The 22,566-nt window shown below is 41.4% G+C and overlaps 1 protein-coding gene across 1 annotated transcript; it reads left to right on the forward strand.

The window, feature by feature from the left end:
* Nucleotides 1-12,835: 12,835 nt before the first annotated feature.
* On the forward strand, nucleotides 12,836-17,897 carry LOC144225474 (uncharacterized). The gene is given in 7 exon segments (XM_077756666.1): nucleotides 12,836-15,104; nucleotides 15,107-15,670; nucleotides 15,673-15,839; nucleotides 15,841-16,713; nucleotides 16,715-16,928; nucleotides 16,992-17,416; nucleotides 17,787-17,897. Coding segments are annotated over 7 exon segments (4,623 nt in total).
* The last annotated feature ends 4,669 nt before the right edge of the window (nucleotides 17,898-22,566 follow it).

Genomic DNA, 22,566 nt, shown 5'->3' on the forward strand with positions numbered 1-22,566 from the left:
TCTTCATCAAATCAGCAGCAGTACTGTGTATAATTTATATCGCCGTTATGGACATCTGTTATCCATGATTTAATTTTTAAAGCAAACCAATGGATTTGGCTGTAGACATTTTTTAGTCCAGCCCGATTTGTTTACTTGAAAAATGGCCATCAGAAGAGACTGTTGTTAACAGTCAGAATTATGCATTTAATCAGGCAAAGCCATGCAATGTGCTTACATTTGATCTATGGTACATGAGATAATTGTTGATACTGTAGCTAAAAAGAAAAATCAAAGTGCCGAATGACAGCCAAATATGCTCCTCCCTGAGGGATTTTGCATTTGCTGTGCCTTACGGCCTAATCTTGAACACTCCTCTCTTTTATCACTCCTTTTCAGATGTTTGCTGAAACGTCACCCGAGAGCCTCATACAGTATATAGCACACTTACACTCACACTCTCTTTTCCCCTCCATCCTACTTTACCTTTCTTAATAGCGCTTAGAACCGAATTATGTATTACATATTATTTATTGACTGCCTCCTCCAATTAGACTATAAACTCCCGAGAGCAGTGTCTTGTCTGACGTATTCGCTGCTTAGATATACAGGACCTGGCACATAGTGTTCAGTAAATATTTGGTAAACAGTTGGGTGCTAAAGTGGAAAGAACATGGGATTAGGAGTTAGAGGCTCTGCACAAGTTCTCATACCATCTGCTAGAAATTATATGACCTCAGTAAAATTATTTAGCCTCTGCACTTCAATTTTTCATCTACCAAATTAATAATATCTACCTCACGAGATTATGGTAAAGATTAAAGAACAGGTAATAGAGTCATATAGTGGACCCATTTCTTAAAGGAAGGGAGATTTACAGTATATGCCAACAAAAATGAATCTTGACAATAATGAGTGAAAAAAGCAAATTGCAAAGGGATACATAATAATATTGTATCATACATCATTTTAAAACCACAAAATAGGACTTTGTGAAAGCTACGTATGCATACATCTATAATAAAACTATAAAAACATTGTTGGGAAGCGTATATATATATCTCAACTCTAGGTGAGTTGTGCCGAGAGAGAGAGAGAGAAAAGGGAATGAAATAATGAGGTTTTATCTGTGAGGATTTAGTTTGAAGAGGATCTAAATTAATCATGACAAATTTAACATTTGTTGTATTTGGGTGGATATTATATTACTATTTGTATCTGTATGGTTATGATATCCCCAAATTTTTAAAAATAAATATACTTTTTTAAAGCTTGGATTAGATTATACATATGAAAAAGTTTATCAACAAAAAAAGTAGCAAATGTTGGCTATTATTTTTATTTTTATTTATTTTTTTAAAATGTTTTTTATTTATTTCTAGGAGAGAGAGAGAGAGAGACAGCATGAGCAGGGGAGGGTCAGAGAGAGGGGGAGTCACAGAGTGAAACAGGCTCCAGGCTCTGAGCTGGCAGTCAGCACAGAGCCCGACGCGGGGCCCGAACCCACGAACCGCGAGATTATGACCTAAGCGAAAGTCGGACGCTTAACCGACTAAGCCACCCAGGCGCCCCTATTATTTTTAGATCATACAAAGAAAGATTATAAAAATTACAATGTTATATGGAAGGCAACAACTGAATAGCATTAGAATTCTGAAAGAGTATACATTAGAAACAATAGAGCTTCAGAAATCCGGTTTAATTCAATAAGCTATTTTTATGCAAGATATTTTGTTATGTACTTCTATGACACAAAGAGGAGGACAATAAAGTCAGTCTCAAATAGTGTGCAAACTGTAGATATATAAGAACATCATAAGAATGCAGAGAATTAAAAGTAAAGCAGAATCTGATGAATGAACAAGAAATATAAACAACATGCCCTGGAAAAGTAGAAGAGGAAGAGATCAAATATATTCTGGAAGGAAGGTAGATCAGGAAGGTGCTCAAGGTGTATGTGGCACCACATCTTGATGGGACATGAAGGTTAAGCAGGATGTGAAGAGGCTAAGCTTTGAGAAGAAGAATATTTCTTTTTTTTTTTTTTTACAAATAGTTTATTGTCAAATTAGTTTCCACATAACACTCAGTGCTCATCCCCNTGAGAAGAATTGGGATTAATTCTGTTTTAAATGTCTGGTAGAATTCCCCAGGGAAACCATCAGGTCCAGGGCTCTTATTTGTTGGGAGATTTTTGATCACTGATTCGATTTGAGAAGAAGAATATTTCTTAATTAGAGGCAGTGGTATGAACAAAAAGCATATGGAGGGAGAGACTAGTGGTCCAGTTTAGCTGATGTTAGGGAGCATTTAGAGTGGTCCAAGTGAGATACTTGTACAAATTTCAGTAAGCACTGGCGAGGCACTAGAAAATTGTATATAAAGTGACAAAGTCAAAGATACACTCAACTCAGGCAGAAGGGTACAGGACAGAACCAAAAGATGATTGCAGATCAAGAAATCACGCTTCTTTAGCTGTATATCAATAGATGAGAAATTGTCATTATAAGCAGACCTCCTCCCTTGAGGTATTCATATATTTCTCTTCCCCATCACACTTTTGTGCTTTTCATACAAGCTAATTCTATTTCTTCCTACTCAAATCCTAAACCTATATAACCTATTCTCTCTGCCTTATCAGCTCTTAAATGCTTTTCACCAAAGTCACAAATGACTTTCATAAAGTTTACTTCAAAAGAGGTTGGTCAGAGACACCTGGCTGGCTCAGTTAGAAGAGGGTGTGACTCTTGATCTCAGGGTCTTGAGTTCAAGCCCCACATTGGGTGCAGAGATTCCCTAAATAAATAAAACTTATTAAAAAAAGTTGTTAATCAGTCCTTTCCTTTCGTGACCACTCAGCAACATTTGACAGTGTAGATGAGTGCCTCTATCATAGGACACTTTCTTCCTTCTCTAACAAAAGAGTAATATAGGCCATTCTCTTAACTGCTGTCATTCCTCAGGATTCTAACTTAACTTCCTTTCTGTTTTTATTCCTAGGTAACCTCATTCACTCTTCAGACTTCAGTTATTTTTTCCACCTGCTTATTACTCCCAAATTCTGTGCTTCTGCTCAGATCTCTCTGAGCTTCCTATTTCACATGCCTAACTTTGTAGTGGATTTTTCATCTTGAATTTTTCCCAGGTGGTTTTTTTAAAGTCTATTTATTTTGAGAGAGAGAGAGAGAGCTAGCAAGAGAGGGGCCGAGAGAGAGGAAGAGATAGAATCCCAAGCAAGCTCTGTGCTGTCAGCGCAGAGCCCAAAATGGAGCCACAAACCATAAGAACATGACCTGAGCTGAAATCAAGAATTGGATGTTTAGTCGACCTAGCCACCCAGGTGTCCCCTATGTCCTTTGTTTTTGTTTAACTTTTTATTACGGACAGTTTCAAATAAATACAAAAATAGAGGGAATAGAAAAAGGAACCACTTTGTGCCTATCACCCAACTTCAACAGTTGTCACAAATGGCCAGTTTTTGTTTCATTAATCACCTCCCTTCCCATTTCTCCCTCTCCCTAGTTGGATTATTTTAAAGAAAATCTCCAACATCAAGGGGTGCCTGGGTGGCTCAGTCGGTTAAGCGTCCGACTTCGACTCAGGTCGTGATCTCACGGTTTGTGGGTTCGAGTCCCGCATGGGGCTCTGTGCTGACTGCCAGCTCAGAGCCTGGAGCCTGTTTCAGATTCTGTATCTCTCTCTCTCTCTGCCCCTCCCCTGCTCACGCTGTCTATCTCTCTCTCTCAGAAATAAATAAAACATTAAAATAAAAAAAAGAAAATCTCCAATATCAAATCTATTTATCTATAGATACTTCAGTTTGTATCTCTTAAACATAAGCACTAGGGGTGCCTGGGTGTCTGTATTCCTCTACCTCACCCCCAACCCTTATCCTTAGCGGGAATGGAACGTGGGGATGGGGGAGAGTGAGTCAGGAGCAGAGAGGATGAGGTAGGTGAGTCCTGTTCTTGAGACCTTGGTATTTCCTAAGCTCAAGGTGTCATTCAGGTTGACAAGTGGGCCCCAACCAATGTCTTAGAAGTTTCAGCCCACATGTGTATAGAATTGTCCACTTTGGTGATTAAACTAGGGAAGAAATGACCACCAGGTGGCACCACAACCCAAATATGAGGAAAATGGACTTGGTTCTCAGATGCTCCAACTCCTGGCTGCCTAGCTCTGCAAGTTCCATCATAATGCATTGCAATTTCTTTTACTCCATTTATGGTATTGCCAGGATTTTACTGAATAATTCACATCATAAAATATACGCTAAAATATAAATCTTAAGGAAATGAGATAAAAATACAAACAATTTTACAATTTCGTATCTATACTGGAATGGATTTAAACATACACTTCCTTGGTACATGCTACTCAAAAATTTGCGTTTTAAATAATTTTTACTATGGGGCACCTGGGTGGCTCAGTTGGTTAAGTGTCCAACTTTGGCTTCCCAATTTTAATGAGAAATAACTTATAATTACTGTGTAAATTTAAGTCATACCACACGATGGTTTTATTTACATATGCCAAAAAATGATTACCACAGTAGGTTCAGCTAACATCATCTTATCATATAGATGCAATAGAAAGAGGGGCGCCTGGGTGGCTCAGTCAATGAATTATCCCACTTCGACTGAGGTCATGATCTTGCTGTTCAAGAGTTTGAGCCTCACATTGAGCTCTGTGCTGACAGTTCAGAGGCTGGAGCCTGCTTCAGGGTCTGTGTTTCCCTCTTTGCCTGTCCCCTGCTCATGCTATGTCTCTCTCTCTCTCTCAAAAATAAATAAACATTAAATGATTAAAAAATAGATATAATAAAAAGAAAAGAAAGTAAAAGAAAAAAATATTTTCTCCCTGTGATGAGAACTTTTAGGATTTATTCTCTTAACAAATTCCCTATAGACCATTCAGCAGTATTAGCTATAGTCATCATGTTGTAGATTATATTCCTAGTACTTATTTATCTTATAACTGGAAGTGTGTACCTTTTGGCTACCTTCCTCTATTTTCCCTCCTACGACCCCCTCCGGTGCCAACCACAAATATGATCTCTTTTTCTGTGAATTTGGTGGGATTTTGTTTGTTTGTTTTAAATTTCACATGTGAGATCATATAGCATTTGTCTTTGTCTGACTTATTTCATTTAGCATGATGCCTTTGAGATACATCCATGTTGTCAGAAATGGTAGGACAGGTATATATATATTGTAGGATGTATATATATCTTTTCTTCATTCATCGATGGTTACTTGTTTCCATATCTTGTCTATTGTAAATAATGCTGCTATGAACATTGAGTGTAGATATCTTTTCAAGTAAGTGTTTTCATTACCTTAGGATATATTCCCAGAGGTGGAATTACTGGATCGAATGGTAGCTCTATTTTAAATTTTTGAGGATCCTCTATACTCTTCCATAACTGTACCAATTTACAATCCCACCAACCGTGCACAAGGCTTCCCTTTCTCCATATCCATGCCAATATTTGTTATCTCGTGCCTTTTTGATAATGGCCATTCTAACAGGAAAAACAGTTATATCTCACTGTGGTTTTAATTTGCATTTCCCTAGTGACTAGTGATGTTGAGCATCTTTTCAGGTGCCAGTTAGCCTTTCATGTATCTTTTTTGGTGAAATGTGTATTCAGGTATTTTACCCATTTTTTCACCTTTTTTTTTTTTTTTTTTTTTAGTGAGAGAGAGAGAGAGGCAGAGGGCAAGGGGCAGAGGGAGAGAGAGAGGGAATCTGAAGCAAGCTCCACACTCAGTGCAGAGCCCTACTAGGGGCTTAATTTCATGACTTTGACATCATGACCCAGATCAAGAGTCTACTGCTTAACCTATTGAGTCACCCAGGTGCTCCAGTCCATTTTTTAATTGGGTTGTTTGTTTCCTTATTGTTTGGTTCTATAAGCTCTTTCTTTTCTTTTAAGTTTATTTTTATTTTTTTTTTTTGAGAGAGAGAGCACCAGTGAGGGAGAGGCAGAGAGAGAATGAGAATCCAAAGCAGGCTTCACTGAGCTGTCAGTGCAGAGCCTAATGTGGGGCTTGAACCCAGTAACTATAAGATCTTGAGCTTAGCCAAAGTTGGACCCTTAACTGACTGAGTCACCCAGGTGCCCTGTATGAGCTCTTTCTATGTTTTGTATATCAACCCCTTTTGAGATATAGGATTTGCAAAACTGTTTTCCCAATTTATAGATTGTCTTCATTTTGTCAATGTTTTATGTTGTTTTGTTTGTGTTTTTCTTTTTTCTGTGCAAAAACTTTTTAGTTTGATGTAGTCTTGTTTATTTTCTATTTTGTTGCTTGTGGTTTAGATGTCATATCCAAAAGTCATGACCATGACCCATATTAAGGAGCTTTGTTTCTATGTTTTCTTTCTTTCTTTCTTTCTTTCTTTCTTTCTTTCTTTCTTTCTTTCTTTCTCTCTTTCTTTCTCTCTTTCTTTCTTTCCTTCTTTCTTTCTATGCCTTCACTTCTAGGAGTTTTATGGTTTAAGGTTTTACATGTAAATCTTTAATTCATTTCAAGTTAATTTTTGTAAGTGGTATAAGACATGGGTCCAGGTTCATTCTTTTACATGTGAATATCCAATTATTCCAGCATTATTTATTTATTTATTTATTTATTTATTTATTTTTTAATGTTTTCATTCATTTCTAGGAGAGAGAGAGAGAGAGACAGTGTGAGCAGGGGAAGGTCAGAGAGAGAGGGAGTCACAGACTGAAACAGGCTCCAGGCTCTGAGCCGGCAGTCAGCACGGAGCCTGACGCAGGGCTCGAACCCACGAACCGCGAGATTATGACCTAAGCAAAAGTCGGACGCTCAACCGACTAAGCCACCCAGGAGCCCCATATTCCAGCATCACTTATTGAAGAGACTATTTTTTCACCATTGAGTATTCTTGGCTTCCTTGTTGAACATTAGTTTAACATATGTGCTCAGATTTATTTCTGGGCTCTTGAACCTGTTCCATTGGTGTATTTGTTTTTATGCCAGTATCATTCTATTTGGATGACTATAGTTTTACTTGTAGCTTGAAATCAGGAAATAATACCTCTTCATTTGTTCTTTTTTCTCAGGATTTTTTTGGTTATTCAATGTATTTGGTGGTTCCATATAAATTTTAGGTTTGTTGGTTTGTTTGTTTACTTCTGTAAAAAATGCCACTGGGATCTTGGTAAGGATTGAATCTATAGATGTCTCTTGATAGTATTGACATTTAACAATATTAATTCTCTTAATCCATGAAGATAAAATACCTTTCTATTTCTTTGTGTCTTAAATTTCTTTTGTCAATGTCATAGTTTTCAGTGTAGAAATCATTTCCTTCTTAGTTAAATTTATTCTGAAGTATTTTACTGTTCTTGATGGTATTGGGTTCTATTTCTTTATTTCTTTTTTAGAAATTTTGTTATTAGTGTATAGAAATGCTACTGATTTTTGTATGTTAATTTGGTATCTGGCAACTTTACTTAATTCATTGATTAGATTGAATAGTTTTTTGGTTAAATCTTTAGGACTTTCTCTATATAAAATCATGTCATCTGCAAATAGAAACTATTTTATTTCTTTCTAATTCTGATGCCTTTTATTTATTTTTTTTTCTTGCCTAATTGATCTAGCTAGGTCTTCCAGTACCATGTTGAATGGTGAGAGTAGGCATCTGGTCTTGTTCCTGCTCTTAGAGGAAAAGCTTTCATCCTTTCACCATTGAGTATGATGTTTGCTATGGGCTTGTCATATACGGATTTTATTACATTGAGATATTTTCCTTCTATGCCTAATTTGTTAAGAGTTTTTTCATGAATGGATGTTATATTTTGTCAAGTGCTTTATCTGTATTTAGTAAGGTGATCATATGATTCTTTTCTTCAAGTCTATTAATAGGATGTAGCTTATTGGTATGGATATGCTGAACCATCCTTGCATCCCAAGGATAAATTCCACTTGATCATGTGAATGATTCATTTAATGTGACCCTGAATTTACTAGCATTTTATTGGGAATTTTGGTATCTATATTCACGAGGATATCAACTTGTAGTTTTCTTTTCTAGTAGTATTTTTCCTGGTTTTGGTATCAGAATAATTTTGGCTTTATAAATGAGTTTGGGAATGGTGTTCCCTCCTCTTCAGTTTTTTGGAAGAGTTTGAGAAGTATTGGTGTTAATTTTTCTTTTAATATTTGGTAAAATACACCATTGAAGCTATCTGGTCTTGGGCTTTTCTTGGTTGGGAGATCTTTTGTATTACTGATTTAACCTTCTAACTAATTATTAGCCTATTCAGATTTTCTGTTTCTTTCTGATTCAGTCTGGTAAGTTGTGTGTTTCTAAGAATATTTGCATTTCTTCTCAGTTGTCTTGTTTTTTGGTTTTTAGTTCTTATAGTAGCCTCTTATTCTTTGAATTTCTGTGGTATCAATTGTAATGTATTATTTTTCATTTATAGTTTTGTTGACTTGGGTCCTTTCTATTTTTTTCTCTGTTAATCTAGCTATGGGTTTGTAAGTTTTATCTTTTGAAAGAACCAACTGTTAGTTTGGTTAATCTTTTCTTTTGTTTTTCTGTTCTTTCTTTTTTTCCCCCCTGCTTTCATCTTTATTATGCCCTTTCTTCTGCCAACTTTGGGCTCGGTTTCTTTCTTTTCCTAGTTCCTTAAGGCATAGAGTTAGGTTGTTTATTTGGGATCTTTTCTTAATGTAGATGTATATTGTTAACTGCTCTTGCTGCATCCCCACCCCACAGTTATGGTATGTTGTGGTTCCATTTTTGTTACTGTTTTATTTTCTCACTAATTTCTTCTTTCATTCATTTGTTGTTCAAGAGAGTGTTGTTTAATTTTCATGTGTTTGTGAATTTTCCAATTTTCTTCTTATTGATTTCTGTTTTCATGTCATTATGGTCAGAGAAGATAATTGGTATGATTTCAGTCTATTTCAATTTGCTGACTTATTTTGTGACCTAACATATCCTCATTCCTAAAAAATGTTCTATGTGTGCTTGAGAAGAATATGTATTCTTCTGTTGTTGGATAAAATGTTCTGTATGTGTGTTTGTTAATCCCACTTGGTCAGTAGCATTGTTCAAATACACTGTTTCCTTATTGATTCTCTGACTGGATGGCCTATCCATTGTAGAGAGTGGGATATTAAAGTCCTCAACTATTATTGTATTACTGTTTATTTCTCCTTTTACTCTGTTAGTTTTTGCTTTATATATTTAGATGCTCTGATGTTGGGCATATGAATGTTTACAATTGTATCTTTTTGATGTATTAACCTCCATTATTATGTAATGACCTTCTCTGTCTCTTTACCATTTGTAGTGTAAAGTATACTGTTTCTGATATAAATATAGCTACCCCTGCTTTTTTTGGTTATCATTTGGTTAAAATGGCTTTTTCCATAACTCCATTCTAAGTCTATATGTATCTTTAAGGCTAAAGTGAGTCTCTTGTAGGCAGCACATTGTTGGATCTTTTCTTGTTGTTTATTTAAATCCATTTAGCCATTCTATGTCTTTTGAGTAGAGATTCAATCTGTTTGTTTAAAGTAATTATTGATAGGTAAGGACTTATTGCCATTTTGTTATTTTCCAGTTGTTTTGCAAATCCATTGTTCTTTGTTCCTTATCATGCTTTCTTGTTTTTGTGTTTTGAAGTCTTTTGGTATCAGTATGCTCTGACTTTTATTGTGTTCTTTTGTGTAATTACTACAAGATTTTCCCTTGTGGGTGCTCTGAAGCTTAGTACATAAAATATCTTAAACTTATAACACATATTTTAAAATTTGTAACAACTTAACTTTATTTTTTTTTCTAAGTTAGAGTCTTTTTATTTTTTATTTTTTTTAATAGTTTATTGTCAAGTTAGTTTCCACATAACACCCAGTGCTCATCCCCACACGTGTCCTCCTCCATGCCCATCCCTNTGTAACAACTTAACTTTAATAGAATTTATCTACTTAACACTTCTTATCCCGCTTATATTTTAAGTTATTGCTATGACAGTTTACATCTTTTATATTGTGTAATTAAGAATAGATTATTGTATTTATGTTTTTTTCTAAGTTCATTTTTTTAACTTTTATTTTTTAAATTTTTTATTTATTTTTGAGAGAAAGAGAAACAGAGAGAGACACAGAGACAGAGAGAGTGAGACAGAGAGAATCCCAAGCAGGCTCCATCATCAGCATGGAGCCTGTTGTGGGGCTTGAACTCGTGAACCATGAAATTATGACCTGAGCTGAAACCAAAGTCACACACTTAACTCACTGAGTCACCCAGGCGCCCCATTTTTTTAACTTTTAAACTAGAATTGTGGGGCGCCTGGGTGGCTCAGTCCATTAAGCGTCCCACTCTGGCTCAGGTCATGATCACACGGTTCATGGGTTTAGAGCCCCTGCGTTGGGCTCTGTGCTGACAGCTAGCTCAGAGCCTGGAGCCTGATTCAGATTCTGTGTCTCCTTCTCTCTCTGACCCTCCCCAGCTCACGCTTTCTCTCTCTCTCTCTCCCAGAAATAAATAAAACATTAAAAAAAAAAACCCTAGAATTGTGTGTTCTGTACTAGTATTACCGTATTATAAAATCTAACTATACTTTGTATTTACCATTGCCCGTGAGATTTATGCTACCTTTTTGTGTTTTTATGATGTTAATTAGTGTTCTTTTACTTCCATTCAAGGAACTCCCTTTTGCATTTCTTGTAGAGCAGGTCTGGTGGTAATGAATTTTTTTAGCTTTTGTTTGTTTAGGAAAGCCTTTATCCCTACTTCATTTCTGAAGGACAGCTTTACTGTTTAGAGAATGCTTTTTTTTTAGTGTTTTAATTTATTTTTGACAGAGAGAGAAAGAGAGGGAGAGGAAGAGAGACAGAGACAGAGAGAGACAGAGACAGAGAGAACAAGCAGGGCAGAGAGAGAGGAAGACACAGAATCCAAAGCAGGCTCCAGGCTGTAAGCTGTCAGTGCAGAACCTGATGTGGGGCTTGAATTCACGAACTGTCAGATCATGACCTGAGCTGAAGTCTGGTGTTCAACCACCCAGGCTCTCCTGGTTAGATAATTCTTGATTAACAGTTATTTTCTTTCAATATTTTGAATATGTCATCCCATTCTCTTCCTGAAAAGTTTCTGTTGAGAAACCCACCTACAGTCTTATGGGGTTTCCTTATATGTCACCTCCCTTTTCTCTTGCTGCTCTTAAAATTCTTTTATTTGACTTTTGACAATTTAATTATAGTATGTCCCATTGTTAATTCTTTTCAGGGTCAACATATTTGGAATCCTTTTGGCCTCATAGATCTAGATGTCCATTTCTCTCCCCAGGTTCAGGAAGTTTTCCACCATTATTCCTTTATTTATTTATTTAAAAAAATTTTAAATGTTTTTATTTATTTCTGAGAGAGACAGCGTGAACAGGGGAGCGTCAGAGAGAGGGAGATACAGAATCTGAAACAGGCTCCAGGCTCTGAGCTAGTGTAAGGACACAAGTCTAAAACCATACAAACTCCATGACAGGCTTAAGTTTCTCCTCTAAACTAGAAGGCCTAAGTTTCAGTCTCCCTGGAACTATCAGGCAGCTACACACTGCCCAAGGCCGAAGAAACTGCCCACCACTTCACTCCACCGCACTACCTTGGCAACGCCCAATCAAGAAAGGCCAGCAACTATAGATAAATCTTAGCTGCCTAAGGTAAAAGTTAACCCATTAGTCTATGGTTGGTTGAATTTAAGACTACTCTAAATGTTGTAATTGGATCCCGCCAAAAGTAACAGATACTCTGGATAACATGTATGGTTAAACCCGCTGTCAACAATGCTGTATAATTACGATTGGATCACTGTTGTCACATCACAACTTCTGTAACTCCCCTGTCACAAACCTTATAAAAACCCCACTCTGTCTTTGTTCTGGGCTCTCAGCATGGATCCAGGGCGCTGGTGAAGTCTGTGAGCCCGAGCTCGAGCCTATAATAAAGCCCTTTGCCTTTGCATGCGTGACTCGGTCTCCCTGGTGGTCTCTGGTTGGTGAGGATACTGCGATCTGGGTATAACATTTGGTGCGTTGGCCGGGAATTCCCTTCTTCGGAAGGGAATCCTCCCCCCAGAGCCTCCCTGGGACCCCGAAACACTGGGCCTGATCGCCGGCTGGTGAGTGCACTTGTTTCCTTGTTCTCTTACGTCTAAGTGTTTTTGTATGACTGCAGTTTGTCTGGTCTGTTCGGTGCTTGGTCTCTAAGGGCCTCAGAGGAGCCAGGCGGACGCGCCATGAAAGCTCAAGGCCGTGGGATCCGAGAGACGTCTTGGACCCACAGGAAGGAGAGACTGCGGACAGGGGTTTCCGCGGCACCATAGCTGGAATTCGGGCAGAGCGCCCCCGCGGACAGGGGTTTCCGTGGCGGTGTAGCTGGAATTCAGGCTGAGCGCCCCCACAGACAGGGGTTTCTGTGGCGGTGTAGCTGGAATTCGGGCAGGGGTCCTGCTGGTGGCAGCAGCGGGATCCCATTCGTGTTAAATTTTTTTTTTTCGGTCGTACTTTCGTCTTCTTCTCGATCACTGGTTTGAATGCTTGTGTCTGTGCTGTTTGTCTAAGCATCATTTTTTGTTGTGACTTTGACTGACGAGGACGTTTAGGGAAAGGGGTCAAAGCCCCCCCATCTGTTTTTCCCTGTCTTTCATGGGACTTTGGGGGCTCCACCCCACATACTCTTCTTTCTCTTTGGAAAGCGCGCAAAGACCATCATCTCACTTTCGTTCTCTCCTCCGTTGGCCAGGAGGACTAATTCCTGTATTCTGTGTCTTAATTTTGTTCTCTGCGATACTTTATCTTGTTTGGACTAACATCATGGGGCAGTCTGCTTCAAAACCTTTGGATTTAGTCCTGCTTCACTTCAAGGAAGTTAGGATTCGAGCTCACAATCTGTCAGTGGATGTCAAAAAGGGAAAAATGACTAAGCTCTGTACATCTGAACGGCCTGCTTTCGAGGTAGGATGGCCTCCTGAGGGCACTATCCACCTTCCAATCATAGAAGCGGTGGAAGAAAGAGATTTCCAGCGTGCAGGAGGCCATCCCAACCAAGTCCCATATATTGTTACCTGGAAAAGTTTAGTTGCTGATCCACCTATATGGGTAAAGCCTTTTCTCCTTCTCCCAGTTTCCCTAGTCTCTTCTCAGGTCCTGGTGACTCAGAATCCGGAAGAGAGTACCTTCAGACGGAAACAGGAGCCAGGACGGACTTCGGCCTCACCCATGCCCCTGGAGTTGCCTTCAGGCCCCCTCTATCCGGTCTTGCAAGGAGGAACAGATGAAGAACTCATCTTCCCTCTTCTTTATAGACTCCCTCCAACCCCTCCTGCCCCTATGCCTGAACTCCCATTACCCTTACCGCCTGAATCCTTACTGCCTCCTCCTGCCCCCCCATCTGAGGAAGGGCCAGCCCACGGAACCCGCAGCAGAAGGGGAGCTCCCCCAGAAGCAGACTCCACAATGCTCCCCTTGCAGGCTATAGGGCCAATAGATGAAACAGGAAATCAGCCCCACCACTATTGGCCCTTTGCCTCCTCTGATCTTTACAATTGGAAATCTCAAAACCCCCCCTTCTCAGAAAACCCTAAGGGGCTTATTGGGTTACTAGAGACTGTACTCTTTACTCACCAACCCACTTGGGATGATTGTCAGCAATTGTTACAGGTTCTGTTTACAACTGAGGAGCGAGAACGAATCCTGTTGGAAGCACGGAAACTCATTCCTGGCCCGACAGGGGTCCCCACCATGAACCCCGCTGACATCGATGCCGGATTTCCTCTTGTCCGTCCCAATTGGGATTATAACACAGGAGAAGGTAAGGAGCGCCTCAAAGTCTACCGCCAGGCTCTATTGGCAGGTCTCCAGGCGGCCGCTAGAAGGCCCACTAATTTGACTAGGGTATATGATTTAAGGCAGGAAGCAGATGAAAGCCCAGCTGCTTTTCTGGAATGGGTGATGGAAGCCTTTAGACAGTTCACCCTGTACGATCCAGAGCATGCAGACCATAAGTCAACCGTGGCCATGGCTTTCATCAATCAGGCAGCACCAGATATTAAGAGAAAACTACAAAAAGTTGAATGTCTCGGAGAAAAGACTCTCTAAGACTTAATAGAAATAGCAGAAAAAGTGTACAATAATAGGGACAGTGTAGAGGAAAAACAAGTAAAAGCAGAGAAAAGACAAAATAGAGATCTAGCTAGGGTGTTGCTGGCCATGACAGCAGACCCAGGAGACCGCCACCGCCAATTAAAAGAGATTGTAGAAAAAGAAGAACAAAGAAAGGGACCAAATAGGGAGACGTGTCCTTTTTGCAAGGAGAAAGGACACCGACTAAGAGATTGCCCAACTGGAAGGAACCGGTGCACCTTTTGCAAAGAAGAGGGACACTGGTTCAAAAACTGTTCTAAAAGAAAAAACAAACCTAAGGTGTTGTTCCCAGGAGAAGACAGTGATTAATGGGGACGGGGTTCGGAGCCCCTCCCCGCACCCAGGGTAACTCTTAAGGTGGAGGGGAAACCAACTAATTTCTTGGTGGACACTGGAGCTCAACACTCAGTATTACTAGAGGCCAATGGACCCGTCTCAAGTAAGCGGTCTTGGGTCCAAGGTGCCACTGGGACCAAACAGTATTCATGGACTACCCGAAGATCAGTGGATCTAAGCGTGGGCCGGGTAACCCACTCTTTTATGGTAATTCCTGATTGTCCTTACCCCTTGCTAGGGAGAGACCTTTTGTCAAAAATGGGGTCCCAAATTCATTTTGGCCCACAAGGAGCACAACTCTTAAATTCAGACGGGAAGCCTATCCAGGTTCTTTCCCTCCAATTGACAGATGAATATCGCCTATATGAAAAGCCCCTAACCCCTGATGCTCACATTGACAAATAGCTCCAAAGATACCCCCAAGCTTGGGCCTAGACAGGGGGCCTAGGGTTAGCGAGCCATCGTCCACTGGTGTTTGTTGAACTCAAGCCTGGGGCTGACCCCATTGCAGTCAGACAGTACCCTATGCCTCAACAAGCCAAGGAGGGAATCAGACCCCACATCCACCGTCTTCTAAATCTGGGCATCTTGAGGGTCTGCCAGTCTGCTGGAACACTCCCTTACTCCCAGTCAAAAAGCCTGGCACTAATGACTACAGGCCAGTACAAGACCTCAGGGAAGTCAATAAACGGGTAATGGATATACATCCCACAGTTCCTAACCCATACACTCTCCTGAGCTCCCTGTCACCTGAAAAACAGTGGTAGACAGTCCTTGATCTCAAGGATGCCTTCTTCAGCCTGCCCCTAGCCCCTAAAAGTCAAGAATATTTTGCTTTTGAATGGCATGATCCTGACATCGGCATTAACGGGCAACTGACTTGGACTCGACTCCCCCAGGGGTTTAAAAATTCCCCTACCATCTTTGATGAAGCACTGCACGAGGATCTGGGTGAGTACCGGAGGGAGAACCCTGATATCACATTGTTACAATATGTTGATGATCTCTTGATCGCAGCCACCTCTGGGGAAAGCTGCCTCCGGGGAACTGAAAACTTACTGCAAGTACTGGGCAAACTGTGGTACAGAGCCTCTGCTAAGAAAGCTCAAATCTGCAAGCCCCGAGTTACTTATCTGGGGTACATTCTTAAGGATGGACAAAGATGGTTGTCACATCCAGAAAGGACACCATCCTCCACATACCCCCACCCCAAAACCCCAGGCAGATGCGTGAATTCCTGGGGTCAGCTGGGTTTTGTAGATTATGGATTCCAGGCTTTGCAGAAATCGCTAAGCCCTTATATGAATTGACTAAAGACAGAAATGAGTTTCAATGGACCCCCTGAACACCAACGGGCATTTGAAACTCTTAAAACAGCTCTCCTATCAGCACCAGCGTTGGGGCTACCTGACATTACTAAACCTTTCCACCTGTTTGTGGATGAAAATAAAGGAGTGGCCAAAGGTGTGCTGACCCAGATGCTAGGCCCTTGGAAGAGGCCAGTGGCCTTCCTGTCCAAACGATTAGACATAGTGGCAGCAGGATGGCCCCCTTGTCTGAGAACTGTAGCTGCAGTGGCATCCTTAGTTAAAGACGCCGACAAATTGACTTTGGGACAAACTCTAACAATAACCACCCCTCATGCAATTGAGGGGATACTGAAACAACCACCTGACCGATGGCTCAGCAATGCCCGGATTACTCATTACCAAGCACTGCTGCTCAACCCAGATAGAATTCTTTTCCAGCCTCCCTCTTCACTTAACCCGGCTACACTACTGCCTGATCTCGATGCCGACCCTCCACTCCATGATTGTACCGAGATCCTAGCCCAAGTGCACAGCTTCCGGGAGGACCTGACCGATGTGCCCCTTCAAAATGCAGACCACACCTGGTTTACGGATGGGAGCAGCTTCATCCAGGATGGAAACAAAAAGGCAGGAGCAGCTGTGACCACCAAGGACAAGGTAATTTGGGCCCAACCCTTACCTCCAGGGACCTCAGCCCAACGGGCTGAGTTAATTGCCTTAACTAAGGCACTAATCCTGGGAAAGGACTTAAAAGTCAACATTTATACGGACAGCAGGTACGCCTTTGCAATGGCTCATGTACACGGGGCTATTTATCAGGAAAGAGGTCTCCTGACCTCAGAGGGAAAAACTATTAAGAACAAACAAGAAATCATGGACTTGTTACAAGCCTTGTGGATACCAAAAAAAGGTGGCCATTATCCACTGCCCAGGACACCAGAAAGGCGACCATCCCGTTGTCAAGGGAAATAACCTAGCTGATAAAGCAGCTAAAGAAGCAGCCCTGAAGTCCTTTGATATATTGCCTATAGTCCTCCCAGACCCTGGAGATCCTAAATTACCTGAAAATCCTGAATATACTGAGGAAGAAACCAGATGGGCTGAAAGACTGCCCATGAGTCAATTTTTCGAGGGATGGTGGAAGGGCCCAGATGGGAAACTGATCCTCCCTGCAATCTTAGCAGAAAAAATGTTATATAAAATACACCGAACCACCCACATGGGGACAAAAAGAATGTTGGATGCATTTCGACACTCTAAGGTAACCACCAAAGACTTACACACCAAAATTGATAAGATTGTTTGTTCATGCAAAACGTGCCAACTCACCAATGCTTTTCCAAACCCTAAGAGTCCAGGGCAACGCTTCCGAGGTAAGAAGCCGGGGGCCCACTGGGAAATTGATTTCATTGAAATAAAACCAGGCAAATATGGATATAAATATTTATTAGTCTTTATAGATACCTTCTCAGGACGGACGGAAGCCTTTCCTACCAAAAATGAAACTGCTACTCTTGTGGTGAAGAAACTGTTAGAAGAAATTCTGCCTCGGTATGGTTTTCCCCAACTCATAGGGTCAGATAATGGACCAGCTTTCGTGTCCAAGGTAAGTCAGGCTGTTGCGCAGTTTATTGGGGCAGATTGGAAATTACATTGTGTGTACAGACCCCAAAGTTCAGGACAAGTAGAAAGAATGACTAGAACTCTAAAAGAGACATTAACTAAATTGACCTTGGAGACTGGCGGAGACTGGGTGGCCCTCCTTCCCTTTGCCCTGTTTCAGGTACGAAATTCTCCCTACCAGATGGGTTTAACTCCCTTTGAAATTATGTATGGAAAACCTGCCCCTATTATTCCAAACCTCCAGGCAGCAGCCCTAATGGATATTGAGGATAGCGATCTGTTACAAGAAATCCAGGCCATCCAACGGTCTCACGAACATGTATTGACTAAACTACGTGCTCTTTATGAATCAGGTCCCCCTCCAGAGCCTCATCAGTACTGGCCTGGCAACTGGGTTTATGTCAAACGCCACCGACAAGAAACCCTTGAGCCACGATGGAAAGGACCTTACATCATCCTGCTGACCACTCCAACCACCTTAAAAGTAGATGGAATAGCCGCCTGGATTCACTACACTCACGTGAGACCTGCCGACCACTTCCAAGTCCCAGAAGACTACCTCAACCCAGGGACTCAACAATGGAGACTACAACCCGACAAGAAAAATCCTCTCAAGCTACGACTCTCTCGTCGCTGAAGCCGCGGATGCGGTTCCTTCAAACCCTCATGACATTATTCCTGATTTTAATTACTCTGCTAACTGTATGTTACTCAGACCCTAACCCTTATCCTTCCAACCCCCACCAACCTGTCACTGCCAAATGGGTCCTTCGAGGACCAAAAGAGACACCTAAAGACTTAGGACGAGTAGTACAAGAACTCACATTAACTGGACCAGTGTCTATTACATTCCCCACCTTCCACTTAGATCTCTGTAGTCTGGCAGGAGATCACTGGAATGGCGGGGTAAACAAACGTACTTGTATAGAGTGTAGTGTCCTTGGTGTAGCACTGGCCCCGATTGCCGGGAGAAAGACCCCAATCCCGACTGTCAACACAAAAATCTGAGACTACGGACCTTTTACGTGTGCCCCAGTACTGGTAACGCTGACACCTGTGGAGGCCCAGACAATTACTATTGCGCCTCTTGGGGTTGTGAAACTATTGCTCCATGGGTCAAACGACCCAATAATGACCTAATCACCTTTGTAAGAACTAACAACCTAACTAGTCCAGCAAGGAGAAACCCAATCTCCATACAACTAACTCCTAAGGGAAAAATAGCTACCTGGTCAAGGGGGAAAACATAGGGGCTTCATTTATGGCTGAGCAGCTATGACCCAGGATTTTTGTTCTCTATCCAAAAACAATTAATATTCCCTACTGCTGCAATGGGTCCAAACCTAGTCCTAGCCCCCAAACCTGAGCCTGAAAGTCTCAGCCCACAGCTAACAGTGCCTCAACCGAGTCTAAGGCCAAAACTCATCAGAACCCCTAATCCCACCAAAACCCCTGAGGAAAATCTTAGCAATAAAATCCCCACTTCAGGGAACTCTCCTATTTCACCTGTCCCCAACAAAGCAGGATCAGAACCCTTATGGGACCTAATGGTCCATACCTTCAAAGTCCTCAATTCTACTAGGCCAGATTTGACTAAATCTTGCTGGCTTTCTATAACCCCAAACCCCCCTACTATGAAGGAATAGCCATCCTAGGGCAATATCATACTTCTAACACACCCTCTAAATGTTGATGGCAACAGACAGCCACCGTAAGAGTACCCTACGATCTATAATAGGGCAAGGTCTATGTATAGGACAGGTTCCAGCCTCACATTCACACCTTTGCAATCAGACTGAACAAAATATAAACAGTGAATACATAATCCCACCAGACCAAGGATGGTGGGCCTGTTCCACGGGGCTCTCCCCCTGTATACATAGTACAGTCTTGAACCACGCCAAAGACTTCTGTGTTTTAGTCCAATTAGTGCCCCAGGTACTCTACCATGCTAATGAAGAAATTATGAAGTCCCTAACTGAATCAAACGGTCTAACACGAGTCAAAAAGGAACCTGTTACTGCCCTAACCCTAACCGTCCTTCTGGGCCTGGGAGTAACAGGAGCAGGGACTGGTATTTCAGCCTTGGCGACTCAAAGTAAAAGTTATCAAGACTTAAGAATGGCCATAGACATTGACCTCCAAAACCTAGAGACCTCTATTGCCCATTTACAAGAGTCTCTGACTTCATTAGAAGAAGTAGTACTGCAAAATAGGAGGGGCTTAGACCTCTTATTCCTCCAGCAAGGTGGATTATGTGCGGACCTTGGAGAAGAATGCTGTTTCTATGTTGATCATGCGGGAATAGTCAAAGAATCTCTAGCCAAGGTGAGAGAAGGCCTGGCAAAAAGAAAACGTGAATATGAACTAAACCAAAGCCGGTTCGAAAAATGGTTTAACAGCTCCCCTTGGCTCACTACCCTAATTTCTACCATACTGGGCCCCCTATTAATCTTATTACTAATCTTAACGTTTGGTCCCTGTATTCTTAATAAGATAATTCAATATATAAAACAAAGACTAGGTACCCTTCAACTAATGGTCTTACGAACTCAATATCACCCTTTAAACCAAATTAATGGAGATACAACTGACCCAAGATTGGGTCAGCTACAAGACAGAGGGGGAAATGTAAGGACACAAGTCTAAAACCATACAAACTCCATGACAGGCCTTAAGTTTCTCCTCTAAACTAGAAGGCTTAAGTTTCCGTCCCCCTGGAACTATCAGGCAGCTACACACTGCCCAAGGCCGAAGAAACTGCCCACCACTTCACTCCACCGCACTACCTTGGCAACGCCCAATCAAAAAAGGCCAGCAACTATAGATAAATCTTAGCTGCCTAAGGTAAAAGTTAACCCATTAGTCTATGGTTGGTTGAATTTAAGACTACTCTAAATGTTGTGTTTGGATCCCGCCAAAAGTAACAGATACTCTGGATAACATGTATGGTTAAACCTGCTGTCAACAATGCTGTATAATTACGATTGGATCACTGTTCTCACATCACAACTTCTGTAACTCCCCTGTCACAAACCTTATAAAAACCCCACTCTGTCTTTGTTCTGGGCTCTCAGCATGGATCCAGGGCGCTGGTGAAGTCTGTGAGCCCGAGCTCGAGCCCGTAATAAAGCCCTTTGCCTTTGCATGCATGACTCGGTCTCCCTGGTGGTCTCTGGTTGGTGAGGATACTGCGATCTGGGTATAACACTAGCTGTCAGCACAGAGCCCAATGAGGAGCTCGAACCCACGGATGGTGAGACCATGACCTGAGCCGAAGTCGGAAGCTTAACCGACTGAGCCACCAAGGCGCCCCCATCATTATTCCTTTAAATATACTTTCTGTCCCTTTCTCTTTCTCTTCTTCTTCTTCTAGAATTTCCATAATGTGAATATTGTTTCTCATTGTGTCCTATAATTGCCATAGACTTTCTTTACTCTTTTTCATTCTTTTTTTTTTTTTCCTTTTTGCTCCTCTGACTGAGTAATTTCAAATGTCTTATCCTCCAGGTCACTGATTCTTTCTTTTGTATGGTCAAGTCTATTTTTGAAACTATTAAATTTTTCAATTCAGTTATGTTTTTCAACTCAAGGATTTCTGTGTGTTTTATGTGTTGTTTGTTTAGTAGTTGCTATTTTTTAAAATCAATTTTCTGGGGTGCCTGGGTGGCTCAGTTTGTTAAGCGTCCGACTTCTGCTCAGGTCATGATCTCACGGTTCGTGAGTTTGAGCCCCGCGTCCGGCTCTGTGCTGACAGCTCAGAGCCTAGAGCCTGCTTCAGATTCTGTGTCTCCCTCTCTCTCTGACCCTCCCCTGCTCACGCTGTCTCTCTCTCTCTCTCTCTCTCAGAAATAAATAAAACATTTTAAAAAATAAAAAAAAATAAAATCAATTTTCTTACTTTGTGCACGTATAGTTTTTCTTTTTTTGTTTAGTTGTTTTCCTGTAGTTCATAAAACATCTTTAAGAGAATTACCCTGAATTCTTTGTCTGACAGTTCATAAATCTCCGTTTCTTTAGGGTCAGTTATTGGATCTTTATTGATTTCCGTTGGTGGTATTGTATATACATGATTTGTTGTGATCTTTGATTCCTTACATTGGTATCTCTTCATCTGAGGTATGGGGTTCCCCTTCCAGACCTTGCAGGTTTGCTTTGGCAGAGACAGTTCTCTTCACCAGCTCAGTTTGAGTCTCTGCTTGTAATGTCTCTGGGCAGATGGGGCCTGCTATTACAGTATAGTTTGGAATAAAGCAAGTGTTTGAGCTCTGAAAATGAGGATGAGGCTTTGTGTGCCACTGGCTGAGAACAGCTGGGTAGGATTGCAGGCTTAGCTCTCTACCCAAGTAAGGTTGCAGGATGGGTTCAGAGGATACCTAAATTCTCTAGTCAGGCTTATTAGATGGTTGGGTATATTCAATAGTAGATAGGGCTATGATTCAGCTTCCCTACCCTGGCAGAGCACCAGGCCAGTGCCCGGAGCCTGTGTACTTCATTGTTTGGGGGCCCAAATCAGGCCTGAATGTGCAGTGAATTTCCTGGGCAGGTGAGAAGGCCATCTTTGCTGTGCAGATGAGGAAGTCATGGGCTGTGCTCATTATTCATGTGCCACTGTATGTGTAAGGCTGTTAAATGGGCTGTGCAGCTTCCTCTGTGCTCTGGTTAAGCTTCCTGATCAGACAGGTTGAAAGCTGTAATCAGCAATGAGCAGGGCTATGAATTAGATTTCTTGCCCAGAGGGCAGAAGAGAAAGCTCTAAAATTGGTAAAGCTCTTTGTTTGTTGTCCCAGATCAAGCCAACCTGTACCCCATGTTTTCTGGCTAAATAGTGCCATTGGCTTTGCTCTCCAAATTTCCAGCTTTGACTCTCTCTCTCTGCTTAAGTGCCCCTGGGCCACACAGCTTTCAGGTGTTTTCACCAAGCCTTCTGGTCAAATGGGGCTGGGAGTCACTCTCCAAAGTAAGTGGAGCTTTGGCTCATCTCCTTTCTTGGGCATGAGCAAATGCAGTTCTAGGGCCAGCAAAGTTCCTCATATGAGTATCCAAATCAGGCAAATCTGTACTTCACAAGGCTCCCTAGTCAGTGTGTGTCCCTGACTTGGTTCTGCAGATGAGCAAATCCGCTGGTTGTAA

The sequence above is a fragment of the Crocuta crocuta genome, unplaced genomic scaffold (genome assembly GCF_008692635.1).
Source record: "Crocuta crocuta isolate KB4526 unplaced genomic scaffold, BGI_CrCroc_1.0 scaffold337, whole genome shotgun sequence".
Taxonomy (NCBI): domain Eukaryota; kingdom Metazoa; phylum Chordata; class Mammalia; order Carnivora; family Hyaenidae; genus Crocuta; species Crocuta crocuta.